Raw genomic sequence first — 19064 nt, 5'->3', positions numbered from 1 at the left:
AGTAGCACTTTTTTTCAAAGCATAGTGTTGTATTTATGTGGTCCTTTAATTTTGGGAGCACCAGGATACAGTTTCTGACATCAGTGGATGTCTCTAAAGATAAACTTGCACACGGGCCTGTCCTGCAGGAGCAAACTATAGGATTTACAGGGTGACTGCATCTTTATTTAGATGTATCTGAATGTTTGCACCCATTATAATATTGTAATAAATTGTGATAATATTTGTATAACATTAATACACCATAAATATTTGGAATTCAAATAAAGTTGGCCATCATCAACCTACATATAGTCTAATTTTTTTTTGAACATTTAAGAAACACTAAATAGTTTTTACAGTCGGTCTTTTGCTATTAAGATATAATAAATTCATAGACACTGTAAATGTTTTTTTTTCCAGAAACATTACATTTTCAAAGCAAGACAAGCACTTCTGTTTACATTATGTCTACTAATGAACTGAAATCCCATTGTCTGATTAGACTGTGTTTTCTGGCAGCTGACATAGCTGCAGATCAGACAGGTAAGAAGGTTATTTTCTCACATCGAGATGTAAGCTATAAGCAACATTCTCCACCACATAGCGAAGACACTTTGATCTGTTCGTTAGTTTAAGCTAAAGTATTTGGGAGATCAGATAACAAAGCCATTTTAGGCCTTAAAAAGCTTCAGTGGCTTTTGAAAGCAGATTCTTTTGGTCAGCCCGGGGCGATGTGGCTTTGGGGGTGGAATTACCTCATCTTGAAATTTCCTCACCTCGTCTTTTTCCCACTTTTTCTTCAACTCTATGACACTGTTTCTTTTTTTACTCAACAACAGCAGATACTTATAAGATTAACTATAATTCCATTTGACTTATGGGTATAATCCTGTGAGTTGTATGTTACTATTTTATTATTTAAAAAAAATATGTAGGCCCTAATGTTTTAACCACATTTGTGTGCTCATTTTCTCACTTTCTTTAGCCATTTTACTCTGCACGTCGCATTAGGCTACGTGAAGCATAATAAACTCGGGTTTTCATTGTGGACGGTAGATGGATTGTTTTGATTTATCTCACTCAGGTGTATTACACCGCGTCGCGCATGCGCGCTACACGCTCGTCAGGTGAGGTGGGCAAAGCGAACCTCTCATGGTTTCACTCACTCGCTGCGTCTCAGTGGTATTGCTGTGACTGGAGCTTTGCAGATGTCTGTGCTGGAGAGGATAGACTGGAGGGTGAGTTCACTCGCGTGTTTTTCTTTTACTGCTGACTTCGTTTCACCCACCCTGCGTCAGGTTTATCGCCTTTGCTTCTGAACCTCTATTTGTTTTTATTACTTTCCACCATGATCACCTGTTTGTAATTGCGCAGCGCCGTGTGCGCTTTGGAATAACCCTTGATTAATGTCAATAAGGCCAATAAGGCTTTATTCCCTCAAAAACTTTAAGTAATTTGGTTTGAAGCTGCTAGATTACAAACTGAAACCGAAAAGGGTTTTTAAAAATGATTTTTCCACCCTCTGTCTTGATTTCTACAAAATAACCACAATATTTTGTTTTTTAAAAAATAAGTAATAAAACCTATGGCAGAGTCCTGCAGCAACAGAGGGATATCTTAAATAGGGTGCAACTGACAATTATTTTCATTATCGATTTATCTGTCGATTATTTTCTCGAGTAATTCAGTAGTTACTTGATCTGTAAAATATCAGAAAATAATTTTAAAAATGTTGATCAGTGATTCCCAAAGCCCAGGATGACATTCTCAAATGTCTTGTTTGCCCACAGCTCAAAGACATTCAGTTTACTGTCATAAAGAAACCACAAAATATTCACACGTAAGTAGCTGGAATTGTTTTTTCTTAAAAATTTACTCAAACCGATTAATCATATATTAAAATAGTTGCCGATTAATTTCTTAATTGATTAATTGTTACAGGTGTAATCATGAGGGTCTTAAAAGAATTTAAAATCACTTTCCTCTCCACTGATGAGTGCACACACACACAAATACGCGTATGTAACGTAATATAAGTTGTATAACATAACGTAGATGATGTACAGTATATAGATTAATTAAAAATAACCTGAATATCATAGTGACCTTTATTAGGAGCTATGTCGTAGGCTATTTGTTGGTATTCAGTATAAATAAAAAGTGACTGTTAGATTTCAATGGGTTTTATTGTGAAAAACACCATGTAAGTCATTCTTAAAATATAATGTATCATATTACAGTACATATGGACAATATTAGCAATTATAGCAACCAACTGAAATATTACAACCAACTGAAATATTACAACCAACTGAAATATTATAAAGCTGAACTCCTTCATTGATGCGTGTGTGTCATTCTTCATTGGATCCATTTAATCTTTACACCTGACATCAGCTGAGCCGGTTGTCACCGCAGTGGCCTGTCATTAAAAATGACAAGCTGAGGATCAGGATTGTTCAAAAACATCACCGATCAGGCCAAGCGTGACTAACTTCCTTTAGGTCTGCTGCTCCGTGTCTCCTCCAACGTAAAGTAACATTTAATCAGCGCGCATTTCACTTCTGCTTCGCATCACAACAAGCCAAGGACCAACATGCAAAAACAAAAAAAAAGATAATCCTCAGTCGCCCAGCACGTCCTGTTGTTCCCATGGATGGACAGCCGATCATCACAGCGTGGGTGGACGGACGCCACAGGCTGTTATCTTAAGAGACAAAGGTCTGTCCAATAATCTCATAAATTATAATCTGACATTTAGTAGTCTTCAAACACAAAACCAATTAATTAAACAACCTACCTTCAAGTAATGGACATACAAGGCCTATTTTCTGTTGAGGAAGCAGATATTTAATAAAGCTGAATTTAAAAGGTTTAACAGCTGAAATAAAAAAAAAAAAAACTTAACAACATTATGGATAGTCAGGTCGTTATAATTAAAAAAAGAAGAAGCAAAAACATCTTTTGTCCTCACGTTGGGATTTGATGCATATCAAAGCTTCAAAGCAGCAGCCTTGTTTTGGACATCGCAAAGCTCCACCAAAAATGTAAATGAAGTTAAGAAAGACTTGTTTGTTGAGATCCTTTGAGCCTTAGAGGTTTTTTGGAGAGAATGATGCTCCTAAAGCCTCGGGCTTATTGCGGTTTGAAACAAGCACTTAACCACCGCTGTGAAACACCCACATTAAAATGTCATGGGTTCATTTGAATGCCTATTATTCTATTTAGACATTCAAATCAGAGAGTTGCAATATCTTGCTGATTTAACCTAAAAAAAAAAAAGTAATTGAGTCGGTAAACAGGAGAATTTAAGACATGACAAGTGACATGAATAAAGAATATACAATAGGCTATTATTCAACTATTCAACTGCTAACAGAAGATGCCACCCGCTGCGAACAACAACAATTAATATTAATATTATTATTTATAAACAAGAATCAAAATAATACTTGGCGTCATTAGGTGTCATCAAAACACTTGGAAATAATGTAAATAATTATTTATATTGGTATATTTCGACTTTAACATCAGTCCTTAAATAAATAGGCTTTACTTATATTTTCTTTACTTTCTTTATTAAACTTTACTTATTTTTTTGTTTTATTTTTGTTAAGTAGTTTGGTGACGTTCGCTCTTGAAAGGTGTTACATAAACGTATTATTAACATTACATTAATAATAACAAGAATAATAACACGAATAATCAAAATATAACATTAATAATACTTAATAATAATCACCCAACTAAAAAAACATATATATATATCTCATCACCGTTATGTGAAAACAATGCCCTAATGAACGGAACTTTTCGCTCATCTTCTAACTAGTGGTAAAGAAAAAAACATCAGAATTCTAGAACATCTCGATCAGGCAATTTGATTGGCCGAGAGGCATTTCACTGAGCGTCATAACCTCGGGTACTCGGTAACCTAGCAACTCGTCACTTCAACGTTGCTTAATCCGCGAGTTATGACAGCACTTGCATCAGATTCACAATTAAAGAGAAAAAAAATACAAAATACTTTTTTTTTTTTTTACCAAGCAAGACGTGAAAATAAGTTGTATGCTTATTTAAGATGGATAGCTTCAAAACGAAACCTTTGAATTTCGTCGTTAACCAATTTTAGTGTTGATCTATAAGGATTATAATCCTAAAAAAAGAGCCTACATGTGTCCTCCTACATATTTAAAACCTCTGTCTTCGGATTTGAAGGAATAAAAACAAGCACAATAAAACAAACTAAAAAAGTTCCGAGCGACTTTACTCACTGTAAACCACTTAAAGTGGGCTATAACCCTCTAAAGTCATTGAGTTTATATGACTGGCACTGTACATGCGGACAGAGTTTTGATTGGACCGTTGTCCCGCCAATCAGCAATATTTTCATTTTTCTCTTTGGGCTGACATCACCGGGCAGGGTGCCGCCCACTCTCGGCGGCTGTGCAGATATAGTACAGTGTTCATGTGTGCGCAAACAAGACTGAACATCGCTGTTTCGTCCATAAGAGGGAGTCACATTTCTTATATGCACCGTTTTCGCCCACTTCCATAACAGAGCCGCACAGCACACTGACCGGAGAGGGGGAAATATTGCTTGGCAACGATCATTTTCTCTCATAGTGGCTTGTGGAAACTCATATCTGCGGTTGGATAGTCAGTCTGTCGGTCAGTTCGCTCCTTCAGACTTCACCCTTCACAGCTTCTCCTCATCTTCGCCGCAGCTGAAGAACACAGGGGGGTTCATGATCACCAGGAAGCTCTTACTTTTTCCATACCTGGATTAACTCGCAGAAGACAACTTTTTTTTTTTTCTTTTTCTTTTATTCTTTTTTCGTAACGGAGGGATTTTTTTCTCTGTCAGAATGTTGTGGAAATTAGCCGACAACGTGAAATATGAGGATGACTGCGAGGTAAGTTCCGACAGAGGTACTTAAAAAGAGGGGAAAGTGCCTTTAGATTAACATCGCACAAAAGTTTGCCATTCAACGACGAGAGTGACAACTGGTTGATTTTTATCAGCTGTTCAGGATTAAGATAAAATGAGATGGGGATTCTGAACAGCCAGCCAGTTGTCGCCTGCGTGAGGGCAAAAAAAAATCCCAAAAGTCAATTTGAAAAAAAGTTGAGAGACATCGCGTACAACTGTACAAGTATGACGCAATTTTCAGAACAAATGTAAAATAACTATTTCTATAACACAACAACAGTAATAGTGTTGATAATAATAATTATAACAATTATTAAAAACATTTCTATTCCAGTTAGGCTAATTTATTACGATACTTAATTATTAATTTGCTTCATGCGAACACGTGAGCATTTTGAAATGATTTAATGACATGAATAAAAATGCGATTATAATAACCAGTTTAATTTAAACAATATAGTAGATTTCTTTCCCGCGATAAAGAATTATAAAATATATTAATAAATATTAAATTATAATCTAAACTTGTTCACGCGCTTCTCTAAACAATTACCTTCAGTGAACACCGTGTCACTGGCGAACAGACACTTGATTACCTTGGGGGGACAAATGTCACCTCTACCTGCCATCCTGTTGTCACCTCTCACAGCTCCACTGTTTCTTCCGTCCCTCAGGAAAGGCACGACGGCAACAGCAATGGGAACCCCCGGCTGCCCCACCTGCCAGCGGTCAGTCAGCACCTCTACAGCCCGTCTCCCTCCCTCTCACACTCGGCCAGTTCGGACTTCCAGCCCCCGTACTTCCCGCCTCCCTACCAGCCCATCTCCTACCCGCAGTCCAGCGACCCTTACTCCCACCTCGGCGACCCCTTCAACATCAACTCCATACACCAGTCGCCGTCGTCGAACCAGCAGCAGCCGTGGCCCGGCCGACAGGGCCAAGATGGGCTCGGCGCGCACGGGAGGAGCGGCCTGGCGAGTCAGATCCTCGGCCTGGAGGGAGGCTCGTCCGGGGTGAGGAGGGAAGGCTTCCGCCGGCCGGAGCTGCTGCCCCCACACGCCCACAGCATAGATTCGTCGGTTATTGGTGATAACATGGGGATGCACGACATGGGGCACGGACTGGAGGATGTCCAAGTGAGTGAATACTTGAAATTGCACTTTAGTAGCTAAGGTGTCACACATCAGGATACCATTCAGGCAGAGAATACTGTTAAAGTTAATTATTTAGGTTACTGTATATTAAATAGATGTTATTGCATATTAAATGGATGTTATTATAGATTTACTGCAGAGGTTCCCAAACTTTTTCATGTCAAGGACCCCCACAGTAGATGCACATTAGGCCACAGACCCCCAATTTAAGAAGATTTTGTCTTGAGTATTTTTATTTTATTTGTAGGTTTGGAGATAATAAAGTCATCATAGTCAATGAATGACCAGACTAGGATCACTATAAATTACAATCCATCAAAACGGTCAAGCCTATTTCTTCCCTGTTGTTATAACTTCCAAAGAAATGTAATAAAATCTGAAATATTATATTCCTCCTTTTGCTGGGCTCCCCTTACAACATACTCGAAAACCCCTGATCTCACACCCAAGTTTGAACACCACTGAAATAGAGGTTACTGTATATTAAATATAGTTTATAATATATTAAATTAGAAATTATTATACATTAAACAGAGGTTATTATATATTAAAAAAGGAATTTTTTTTGATCACATAGGTTAAAAAACAACCAAAAGTCACCACTATGAACTGATTAAATATGCCATTTCCATACTAGAATATTACAGCTATATCATTTTATTTATTTTGCATTTTGCTTGCTGTCTTTAACAGTGGTATTTTTTTTAAACAATGGCTTATTGGTGCTTCTGTTCTTTTTTTATCAGCATGTAGATGACCACAGTATTATTATGGCAGATCAGACAGTCATCAAAAAAGGTGAGTTTTCTCCACTTATCTAATCTTTAGTGGCAAAGAAACACATTTCTGCTAATTTGACAATAAAAGGGCTTTAAAACAAAGTTTTGGAAAATGCTGCCTGGGGTACATGTGCCTTTGTACGACCAAATAAAGATGCAGTAATTACTGGCAAGGGCTGGAAAATTACCGTAAGGGCTGTATTTTTTTTTTCACTGTCTCACTCATACTTGGAATTGTCATAACAATTACTTCTATAGTGGCATGTCAGGGCACTCAGTGCGAGAGTACAGCAAAGGAGGAGTCTTGTATTTGTACTTGCACTGCATACACTGATAATCCTCCATAGCCATGAGATGCACTTATCTAAGCTTGATATGATCCTTAGCCTATTCTGTTGGTGAAGGTGCTTGAATGGATGCCCAGTGGGAAAGCACTGATCCCTTTCAAAAAAACGACAGGCTATTGAATGACAAGACATGAAAATTGAGCAATCTCACAATGTCAGCGTTGACTGTGAGAGAGGAGGAAAGCTTTGGATCACCTTTAGGCCGGTTAAGCTTGCAATTGCAGCTCTTTTCTGTGCACTTTAACAGGAAATTATGCGTTGATCTTGAAGCAGTGTTTGGCTCTGCTGAACCAGCTTTTTGGTGGGGTGTGGCATTAGGCTCGCATGTGAAGGACAGTTTAGTAATTTGTTGGGACTTGAACTGTTTGGAGGAGAACTTATCCCGGCTGTTTTGTCATCAGGGCTCCATTAAACAGACTTTTGAGTCAGAGGAAGATCAGTTTATGCAACAGTATTCTACGTAGCTCTCTACATTTATTCAAACCATACCAGTACTGCAACTAATGATTATTGCCATTATTGAGTCATATGAAGGTCACTTTCTCCATAAGGTGATTAGTTGTTTGGTTCATAAAATGTTCAAAAATGTTCAAAAATGTTGATGAAAGCCCATGGTGACGTCCTCAAATGTCTTGTTTTGTTCATAACCCAAAGCTATTCAGTTTACTGTCATAGAGGACTGAAGAACGGAGGAAATATTCACATTCGAGAAGCTGGAATCAGAGAATTTGGACATTTTTTTCTTTAAAAAATGGTTAAAAATGATAAATAGATTATAAAAATAGTTGCAGCTTTAAATAGATAGATAGACAGAGAGACAGATGGATAGATGTTATTGTGTATTAAATTGATTTTTAGGTAAGGGAATTATTTTGATCACATAAGTTAGAAAACAACAAGATCACCACTATCAACTAACTTTAAAATATAAACATAAAACCATGTTTTATTTTCTCATTATCATACCTGATGTGATTAATTCTTTGCCATTTATGTGATATTATACAGTGAATACAGTATTTTTTTAAAAAACATAATTGATACAATATTACGATGCATAGTCACAAGCAGAAAGCAGAAAGTAATTTGCAACAAACCAACCAGTCTCCATTTATTACGGAAATCAGTGATGGCTCATTATATTGTTCCCATGCTCAAGGGCACGCTATGGGCAATCTAGGTTTTCCACTTGTAAACAATGGCATGTCATTCCCAGCCATGTGCCCCAGAGGAGCCTTAAAGTACTCATGTGACTCTGTGATTTCTGTCTCAGTATTAGGACTGCGAGGTGGCAGGAACCTTGATCGCTTACAGAGGACTTATTATCAGGGGGGCATTCTTGCGGGTGAGGATGAAGATAGCTATGTTTTGTAGTGTGCTGTACTGTTGTTTTGTTTGTCCGATTTCTGTCAGTGCTTTTGTGGGGGGTACAAAAAAAAAAAAAAAAAAAAAGATTCGTCTAACTTTAGAGCCACAAAAAAACTCAGTGTCTATAATACATAAAGCCCCTGAGACCAAAAATCCTGAGGTGTATTTGAGGGGCAGTCTGTATGTGTGTACCTGTTTGTGGATGGTGTTTGGAATGAGGGCATTTTAGCTGTTTAACCATCAGGAATCTACTGTTTGGAAAGCCACACAGTATTTCGAAAGTCAGACACTGGTTTTCTCAGCCGTGCAGAGCTGCATACACACTCTTTCTTGTGATTACTTAGAAGAAAACACAGATTCCCTGCTGCAAAAAGGGAAGGGATTATGATGATTAGAGCTTATGTACATACACAGGAAAAGTGTATATATATAAACAAATTCTATTGCAAAACCAGAATCGTTTTTTGTTTTCTTTTGTATTTCTTCACTCTTCAGCTTATCCACGTTTTTTTTTTTTTCTCCACCTCACCCTCCTCCAGGGCCTGTTACTCTACCCAAAGGCAACGCGCTGGGTCTCCCTTTCCAGAAAGAGTCCCTGCTGGGGATGGTATCAAACCCAACAGAGGTGTTCTGCTCTGTGCCGGGCCGTCTTTCCTTGCTGAGCTCCACATCCAAGTACAAGGTTACCGTGGCCGAGGTCCAGAGACGTCTGTCACCCCCTGAGTGCCTCAACGCATCGCTCCTGGGAGGGGTTTTACGCAGGTCAGAGCTCAAAGTCACGCTGCTTTATTGCTATTTCCCTACTGTTGTTTGTAAAAGTCCTCACTGATAACACAGGAAAAGAGTAGAAAGAGATGAAATGATTACTGTTTTCAAGATTAAACATGAATTTGTTCTGTGTCCATGAAAACACTTTCGTTTGTAAAAATTTCAGTGTGTATATCAGTACTTTTTGAACATTTGCAAAACATTTTAACAAAACCATGACAATACTGATGATTTTGGTCACTGTAATTGAATACGTACTGACAAGTCATAAAGTTTAATCTCCAACAGTAGCACTGATTGACAAATTTTAGGGCAACTAACCCACATTTCCATTTTCCTTCCAGTTTTTATTAATGTTTCTGTCATCTGCAAGCATATTTTAACAAAATCACGATGATACTGATAACCCTGATAATTTTGGTCACTATATTGAACATATACTAACTAATCACTGTAAAATGAAATTTCCATACCGTTTCATCTTAAACAGTAGCACCGATTCACAAAATTTAGGGCAACTTATCCAAATATAGTGAACTTCTTTGGCTTTTATTATTTATCTCTGTCATCTGTAAGCATATTTTAACAAAGCCACGATAATACTGATAACCCTGATAATGTTGGTCACTATAATTGAATGATTGGTCACTATAAAATGAAACTCCACACTGTTTCGTCTCTAACCGCATCACAAAATTTAGGGGGCAACTTATCTAAACATAGACACTTTCCTTGTTTTATTAAAATCTCTGTCATCCGCAGTTTTCTTGTTTTTTGTTAATATGTTTGCATCTGTTGATAAGGTTGGTTCTTAGATGTGAATAATCATCAGACTGAGGAGTTCCAGCTCTAGTGATCTGTAGACTAAAGCTCAGCGGCCCATGGGAAAGGCTTTTCTAAAAGCACAGCTTGGCTCAGTTGGTCTGGCTCATCAGTTTTTTGCGTAAGGTTCGTGACATTCTTTGTGTGGTCTGCAATTTTGGTTCTCTTGTTTCCCTCTGGGGATAGGTTACATCAACACAGTTAGTACCAATCTAAAGACTCCATGGGTGTGTTTTTGTGTTCGTCAGGGGTTGCAGGCAGCATGGACTGCTTTATCTGTGGCAGAGCAGTTGACCTTATGGCACATATGTTAGTGTGGCGGTCTGCTGAGGGACAGTGAGGTTATAGTACGAACGCAGCATCCCTGGACCGGAGCGGTTTGTGCTTGGAGTGCACGTTTGCCACTTCCCATGTGCCTGCGTTAATGCTGACATGCACACACACACACATGCACAATCACAGACATTTTTAAGTAGGTCATATAGCAATAGGAGGGGGTTCGTTAGCGGGGGCGGGGGGTGAAGGGGTGGGGGCACTTGTACACACATGCCGCCTCCCTAAAGATGCATTCGCCACGGAGTGGGAGAGGTTGCCCTGCCAGTCATGCGGAAAACTGAATCGTCCGTGGCAAGTGGGGAGTTTAAGTGTTTATGCAAACGTGTGTACGAGTTATTTGTATGCTACGCTTTTTGAGTCAATTGTGACAGTGTTTTTAGGTCAAGAGAATCTGTTTGTTCGATTTATTTGTTATCAAGAGTGGACAGTGAGACCTCCTGCAGGAGTGAATACAAGGTCTTCTCTGAAAGATTATATCTGCAGTATAATCTGCAATCGCAATCAATAATCATACAAATCTATTCTATTTGTTCCTCATCATTAATGTACTAAATGTCCTAAAGTAGATACTAATCAGAGGAAAGGAGATAAGACTAACACACATTAACCTCTTTATAGATATATTACTGTCGTTTAATTTTGACTTTAAGTAGCTTTAAGGTTAATCTAAATTGTCTAACTATATAATATATACAATTTATTATTTATCTGCTTGTTTCAGCACTTAATTGAGGCTAAATTATCTTTGTGAAATATCCAAACCCAAGACTCCATGTTTCTGAATGGCTACAAAAGGACGTCTCATTTATCATTTTACTTGCATTTCCCCCAAAATTCATATTGAATTTCTGACATTTTTAGTTTCTTTGGAATCTTTGGGTCTTCATCAGACTTCTAAAGAAAGTTCTTTCAATGCAACTACACAGGACTAGTTTGTAATCCACGCTCAGGCTGCTGTCTACTAAGGGGTTAAAAGTTAACACATTGTTTGAAAATGGGTGTAATCTTGCATTTCCTATCTAAACTACCTCACAATGGTAGACTTGAAATAAATATTTTGTTCTTTTTCTGCAGGGCCAAGTCAAAAAATGGAGGTCGCTCTCTGAGAGAAAAGCTGGATAAGATTGGACTCAACCTGCCTGCAGGAAGAAGAAAGGCGGCCAATGTCACTCTACTTACCTCACTGGTAGAAGGTAGGACATGTCAGTCAGTAGTGCATAGCACCTTCTTGGGTGTAATTGCTGTTTGCAAAGGCTGGAATGTCGCTCTTCAGAGTGTTAGAACGTCAATCTCATTCAGAGTGCGAGTGTATTTTAAGTAGCGCACAGAATCTTAAGCCATTTTCTGAACACCAGTCATTGTTGAAATACTCCATTATATAAAGACAATGTGAATGCCGTAAAGTCTTCTTCCTTGCGTAACTTTGTTTCATTTGTCCCGCTTTAAGTTGTGCTGTAGTTAACCTTTTGTTACCATGGTGATTCTGTCAATGTAGCCAAAATTCAGAGCAGCTGAGTTGATGTTTGCATGGAAAGTGGTTGTCTTGAGCTATCAGAAAACTCAGGTGTCATCCTTTCTAATGGGGGAGAAAAACTGCCAAGGGTTCCCAGTTAGAGTGTCGTGATACTCATACTCCAAACCTGCAATTTGATTTGACTTTCTATTGTAAGGTCAGAATTCAATTCGATTTTTGATTTTTTTTTTTTTTAGCACTGACAGCTATGCAGTTGTTAGACTATAGAGTCCTGGTTTGTAAATATCAATGGATCATTGCTTTTATGTCCTGACAACTGTGATTTATATCTTCAAATTGTCCTTTAAAAAGATAAAAAAAAAGTGTAGCTGCAGGCTACCGGTAAGCTACGCTGTGCGATCTTTGAAGTTTTGTTTCGTTTTTGTTTTTTTCTTAAGACATGTGTCTGATATGTGCAAATTGGTGGAGGTGAAGAGGAAAAAATACTGGGAAAAATCCGATGTTGCTTTGGATTTCAATCCATTTTCAGATTGATTTCCTAATTGAGAACAAAAATTGTGACACTCCTAGTTCCCAAACCTTTTCATGTCAAGGACCCCCACAATAGCTGCACATTAGATCGCAGACCCTCCACTGAGAGGATACTGTCTTCAAGAATCCCCTCTGAGTATTTTTTTTTTATTTTTAGGTTGGACAAAAGTGGCCCTAGTCAATCAGTGACCAAACTAAGATCACTATAAATCATAATCATCCAAAATGGCAGCCGGTTTCTTCTATTGTTGTTCCAAAAAATGTGATTAAAAGTTAAACTACATTATTCCGTCTATTCCAACTATTCCTTTTGCTGAGGGCCCCCAAGAACCCACTTACGGACCCCAGTTGGTCCCCTGATGTCATTTTGAAAGTCGCTGTGCACACTGAACACTTTAAATATTCAACGCAGTGCAACATGGCTGCAAATCTTCAGTTATTTTATGTCGAGGAGTTTTGATGGAAACACAGCATGACACCTTTTCCTTCTCTTGTCAGTCCCTTGACTACTAACACAACATCATCAGTCATACCATCGCCATGCAGTGATGCTCCACCACGAGCACATTATCACTTTAATCGCATCTACCTGCCGCGAGCTAAGGTAGAATATTTTTTTCCTCTCCTGCTCCCTACACGCCTAATTTTTTCTAAATGGGCTGATGATTCTGTGCAGGAGAATGACTCCAGGCTTGTGTTATTTAGAGACCTTCAAAGCTGAATTAAGCCTTGTTATCTTGTGTTCGGCTCGCCAGGAGGGCCTGCTGACCTTAAAGCTCGAGCTTCTGAATAGCCGTCCGTGTCCTCAAGTGATGCGTGTATCTATCAATAAGCGGTGCTGTTGGTGCCATGGGCGCTCTCTGCTAGCATTTATCCACATAAGCCCATTATGACCATGCAAGTAAAACCACCCTGAAGACGGAAACATATTCATCTCACTAGCTCTTGTTCCCCCGAGCTAGCAGACTGAGCACAACTGATTATTCTGTAGTTCAACTGCTTCACTTCATGTGCCTTGATGCTTGTGTGTATCAAGTCCTAAATGGAGCTGCTAATATAATGCTCAAATTGATAATGTGGTAAGGCTGGCCAGCTTACCATTTGATCTTTGCCCTGTGTGTCAGAGGACAGACAGTGAAATAATCGTTTTTATATTTTCATAAACATGCAGGCTTGGTTTGAGACCAAGAGCCAAGGGTGTGACTTTTTCTTCCCTCATACAGTGTGTGTTTTCTTCTTCTTCTCTTAGGTGAAGCTGTTCATTTAGCAAGAGACTTCGGTTACGTGTGTGAGACAGAGTTCCCTGCAAAAGCTATTGCTGAATACCTGGGCAGGCCACACGTGGAACGCAACGAGGTTAACTCGCGCAAGAACATGCTCCTCGCTGCCAAGTAAGTGTCTTGCTATGATGGTTGCAATTTGCATAGAAATACGACTCGGGCAAAGTAGGATGGGGCAAGCTGACATATATAAAACTGTAATATTCATTGATTACTGGAGGATCTTGTAGATTGAGTTTCCTGCAGACTTTGGGTTTCTTAGGGTTGTAACTAATCTACTATTGTAAATGAAAAGCAGAAAATCCTTACATTTAAGAAGCTTGAAACAGCAAATATTTGATATTTTTACTTGAAAAATGACTGAAAAGATGAATTGTTTAGACCTTGACATCCCTTATTATCCATTTCAATCCTTGAATAAATAATGAATCACAAAAATAAACTGCACCTTACAAAATAGGATCCAATAAGCAGTCTCACAGCCTCAGGAAAAAATCTTTCCTAAAGTCTGGTGGTACGGCAGCAGATACTTCTCTATCTCTTGTCAGATGGCAGCAGGGTCATCAGCTGTTGCTAGGGCGGGTATTGTCTTTATTATCCACCCATTTCTCAACAGTCTGTTCACCATGCCAACCTGTTTGTTTATACGAGTTGGCTACTGTCTTTCTGAATCATTTCCACATATTTTCAGTAAGATCAGTGAATAGTCCAAATTTTTCAGAAGGCCCTGAGACACTCATGAATTAAGCATTCTGATGACATATTAGTATTTAGATTTTGGACAGACGTGGATTAATCGTTGCATCTACTTTGTTCTGAGGTCACAGTGAATCAGTAAATGTAGGTAATTTGCGTATTTTCTGATCTTCCTAAATCATTCTGTGTTTTTTACCTTCAGGCAAATCTGCAAAGAGTTCACTGACCTGCTCACTCAGGACCGCTCACCTCTGGGAAACTCTCGGCCGGCCCCCATCATGGAGCCTGGAATCCAAGGCTGCCTGACCCACTTCAGCCTCATCACCCACGGATTCGGCTCTCCGGCCATCTGTGCCGCCATGACCTCACTTCAGAACTACCTGAACGAGGCGCTCAAACAAGTGGACAAGATGTACCTGAGCTCTGGTAGCGACACCCAGGGATCGTCAGACAGTGGGAGCAAATCGACCGACAAAATGGACAAGCACAGGAAATGAGAGCTCAACGGAGAATCCTTGAGAATGAACTTGAAAACCCCCTGAGTCCCTTAATCCCGCTGCCCTGTCTGCCCTTTTTGGACTTTTTTTTAAAAAAATCAATATTGATTGATAAGTATTGTCATTTTGAGAGCTGAATTTGTGCATGAGCGTGTGTGTGTGTGTGTGTGTATGTGTGTGTGTGTGTGTTTACTCGCACTGTTGAATTTCTATTTTTCTGAGAAGCTGATGATTTCTAAGGACTTGTCACAGCTGGCTGCAGATCACCCGTGTACTGGTCCTAATGGGAGCCCACCTTGTGAGGGCGTACAGTAATACACACCATATCACACTAACCACTATGCAGTTCCATAAATTTGCCAATGTGCTGATGCTACAACCATGAGACCTGCACTCTGTTGACAAGAGGAACAAAAGAACAAAGTGCATACTGTTTTTTTTCTCCCTAGAGGACATCATTTCAAGATGAGTTGCTGTGGCTGTGAATTCCTCTCAGCTCTTCCCCTCCCTCCCTCCCACCCCCCTCCTGCTCTGTCTGGAGGCAAATCCACTGATTTCCTGTGTCTCAATGGACTTGCAAAGGACAATTTTTTTATATGAGAAAGAGAGAGAAGAAAATCCACTTCGTTTTTTTGTGTGTGCTTGATTTGTACAACCACTTCAAAATGGCTCCAGTGTTATTGTGCTTTGTTCATGAGAGATGATTTGAATCTTATGTAGGCCTGAATGAGGAAAGACTATTTTTTTTTTCGGTTTGTCAGTCTGTGTTTGGTCAGAAACCAGAGACTTTAAAGCCTCTTCAGTGTTCATGTGGATTACAGGCGTAGCAATGTCTCCATTGTTACTCTATCTTTTAAACCTGGCAGCGAGAGCAACTTACTTTTGTGATCATGTTAGGTATCATCCCTCTTAGTATTTAAAAACCCTGAGTTTCTATCAACCTACCAACCAGTTCAGTCCTGCCAGAGTGTGTGTATGTTGTGAGAATGTGTGTAAATGTACATATTTCTTTCTTTGAAAATGTTTTTAATTAGACATTAAATTCCAAACATAGAATTTTATCCAGTGTCTTGTCCTGGATGTAAATATTTTCTAATTTATGTTGTAATTTAATGGGCTTGTGTAAATAATGGTATCGCTCTGGTGTATGGTTTCACTTTTTATGATGATGTGTTAAACTTTTATAAATGGGTTAGTTTTTTATCAAGTAGAGGTTAGGAAGTGGGCATGATATACTTTTTTGAAAATATGTTTAAAAAAAAAAACTGTTTTAAAGTTTCAGGAAAAAATAAAAAATAAAATGAAAGACTGGAGCCTGATTCAGTGAGTCAGTGATGGTGCCTAGACATCCTTATTTTATTATATTTGTGGGGACCCATCAATGAAATGATGCATTCCTTAGCACCTTAATCTCACAACCAAGTGCCTAACCCTAACCCTAACCTTAACCTAAGCCTAATTCTAACCCTTATCTTAAAACCAAGTCCCAAAAAGCCCTTTAAACTTGAAGAGTCTAGCATTTTGGTCCTCAAAACGCTGTCAAAGCTGTTTTTGGACCCCACAAATATAGTAAAACAAGCTCAGACATGCACACACAGTTTTTGTGCACTATTGTTCCGTAGCCTCTTTTTCAGCAGTATTTCACAGATGATGGTTAAGTCATGTGTTGGAAGATTTTCCTATTAATAAACAGCAAAGAAAAGTCCCCAAACTAATGGGAACAGTAGCCATCATTATCTGCTCTCACTTAGCTTCACAAATAGGCTGTGTGGCTCAGTGAAGGCACAGACCTCAAAAGTACATCATGTGATGACCGAAGATGCACAGCTGAGAGCGGACAAATGGCTTGTTTATGTTTACACTATTGACACATACTGAATAGATTGTCCCAAGAGCCCATCCCTTAACAACCTCTCGCTTTAGCTCGCTTTAGAGTCTCCTGCTCGCTGATATTCCCTCCTTCTTTTCAGCTTAGAGCAGGTGTGCTCCCATGCGAAGTGTTGATCTGCTTTAAGTTTCATAGTTCACCTGTGGAAATGTGGTGCTGCAGGTTTCACGCTGCGGATGACATTTCCTTTGATGTCTGTGAGAAACAGAAGTGGTGCAAAATTGGATTTGCATGTGGCACAAGGTTGCTTAATCATCACTTGCCTAGCCAGTCCTTGCTGATTCATGTGCTCTGTCTGTTTATGTGTCTCAGGAGCTTGTCTGTGCCACAGTAACGCCACACCAATGCATTTACATTGGCTGCATAGCTGGATTTATGAATTTATTTGTAATCTGCAATAATATATTGCAACAAAGTTTCTCCTCTGTTCTGCATTAGCCTTATACCACACTGCTGACACTGATCTACAGTCTGTCATCACATTTTCTATTATTTGCTGGTATGAGAACCTTGGTGCTAAAGAGACAAATGTCCCTGCTCACAGTGTAAAGGTGGCCACTAAGATGGTGAGGGTACAGTGGTTGTGTCTAGAAGGGAATCCTTGATTTGTGAATCTCTCACAAGATTTGTATGTGTTGATTCTTCATGGAGCACACTGTGCAAACTAATTATATCTTATAACGTGAGAAACACTGTGTTTAGAATCTGCTTAGGTTTAAGGACAGAAAGCACTCGGTTAGGATTAGGGATCGTGGTTTGGGTTGAAATGATCACTCTCGTGCGTCATGGGTTCCTTTCTAGAAACGACTGGTACAGTTAAGAAGTTTAAATCACATATTCAACAAGCAGATGCTTTAAAAAGCAACGGCCGTTCGCCATTCCAGAATGTTTCCACCCTACAAACGCAGTATGTTTGCTGCAACATTGTGATTGTGATGTTCGTTTATTGATGACGTAGCAATGTTACTGCAGTGACCCTGTTTTAGGATGTTGCTTATGACAACCTGGTGATATATAGTGACGTCACAACAAGCATATCTAAGTGCAGGTAATGGCACAGGAGAAATGATGCGCTCCATGTGAACTGGGAAGCAGGAATTTCCAAGTTCCCAGTGGGAAACTCCAACTGGAATGCCCCCTGAAATGACTTGGAAAGTTGGAGGAAGTCATGACATTCCTAGCTCTGACATCCGACCTCCGATGTAAATGGTACGCACCAAGAGTTTCACCGAGGTACTGAGCATGCCCCAGTGTCACTGGAGCACAGAGCATACAGGGTCAGGACTTCGGAAGGGTCAGTTAACTTCATGTCCTGTTGATGGTGATGTATATTACATCGATAATGGCTATTTTCCAAGGTAATGTTAACAATATTTAGTGTTCATTATGCCAGTACAGGCCCTGTGGAGTTACAGTGGGCAGTTCCCAGCCTGTTCCAGAGGAGCTTGAATGACTCACTGTGCACAGGTGGCCATCCTGTGCATGTGTTTATATAAACTGGTATGTGTTCCCCTGTTATATTGTATGTTTTTAATGTCTTATATGTGCTTTTACACATGCTGTAACACAAATGGCCTACTTGGTCGACATATCAAGTTGTATCAAACTGAACTGAATTGAGGTCAGTAAGTGTTTCAGGATACACGTTGAGAGAAGCAGCAGTAGCAGCAGCGGTGTGCCATACCTAGCAGTTAAACAAGTATCAGCCTCTCCCCTCAGAACCTGTTTAACCAGACCTGTCAACCTGGTGGCTCACTGCAGCGGTTGACTTTAACTGCTTTCAGTTAGCTTGTGCGCTTGGCCCTGAGAGAGTAGATAATGGGAGGAGGAGGAGGAGGAGGAGGAGGTACCTCCTGTGCTGGTGAAGACTGGTGGAGGGAGAAAGAGGAGGTGGATTTCGAGTGTCTTTGATGACCGGTTGAACACGGTGGAGGCAACACCTCCCCGTGTCTGAGGCTTTGATTGGAGGTTATTCACCCTGTCCCCTGTCTCCCTTGCGACTCTCTTTCATGTTGTCGCCCTGTCAGCGTGTCACATCGCAGAGTCTTTGTTTTGGCAGCCGTCAGCTATTAAACACACACATGTCCCGTTCACTTTCTTCACCTTTATTGTCAGCAGAGGAGATCCTGTCTGAGCAAGTGTGCTGAGCTAGAGCTTGTTAGGCGAGTATCTAAATCTGAAAAAGTCCTTTTATGAGGATATTTTTTAT

At 39.6% G+C, this 19064-nt stretch overlaps 1 protein-coding gene across 4 annotated transcripts; it reads left to right on the top strand.

Moving 5' to 3' along the window:
• Nucleotides 1-1065: 1065 nt before the first annotated feature.
• On the top strand, nucleotides 1066-16286 carry tfap2c (transcription factor AP-2 gamma (activating enhancer binding protein 2 gamma)). 4 transcript variants are annotated; one of them, XM_084737833.1, is made up of 8 exons: nucleotides 1079-1220; nucleotides 5590-6051; nucleotides 6816-6867; nucleotides 8469-8540; nucleotides 9103-9325; nucleotides 11564-11682; nucleotides 13744-13885; nucleotides 14673-16286. In XM_084737833.1, the coding sequence occupies exons 1-8, from the start codon at nucleotides 1191-1193 to the stop codon at nucleotides 14965-14967; spliced, it is 1395 nt and encodes a 464-aa protein (XP_084593959.1). In that variant the 5' UTR covers nucleotides 1079-1190; the 3' UTR covers nucleotides 14968-16286. The 4 variants fall into 4 exon arrangements, with proteins under 4 accessions (XP_084593953.1, XP_084593959.1, XP_084593935.1 ...); XM_084737809.1 differs by lacking the exon at nucleotides 1079-1220 and adding an exon at nucleotides 4443-4898; XM_084737827.1 differs by lacking the exon at nucleotides 8469-8540 and having other exon boundaries at nucleotides 1066-1220.
• The last annotated feature ends 2778 nt before the right edge of the window (nucleotides 16287-19064 follow it).

Source organism: Lutjanus erythropterus, chromosome 2 (genome assembly GCF_056507025.1).
Source record: "Lutjanus erythropterus isolate fLutEry1 chromosome 2, fLutEry1.hap2, whole genome shotgun sequence".
Lineage (NCBI taxonomy): Eukaryota > Metazoa > Chordata > Actinopteri > Lutjaniformes > Lutjanidae > Lutjanus > Lutjanus erythropterus.
Note: the sequence above shows the minus strand (reverse complement) of the source record. Positions and strands in the feature narration are given on the sequence as shown.

Coding starts and splice junctions, on each gene's coding strand:
- tfap2c (XM_084737809.1), top strand. CDS start 4,851: ATGTTGTGGAAATTAGCCGACAACGTGAAATATGAGGATGACTGCGAG. Junction 6,868..8,468: donor TCAGACAGTCATCAAAAAAG/GTGAGTTTTCTC, acceptor TTTCTGTCTCAG/TATTAGGACTGCGAGGTGGC. Junction 9,326..11,563: donor CTGGGAGGGGTTTTACGCAG/GTCAGAGCTCAA, acceptor CTTTTTCTGCAG/GGCCAAGTCAAAAAATGGAG.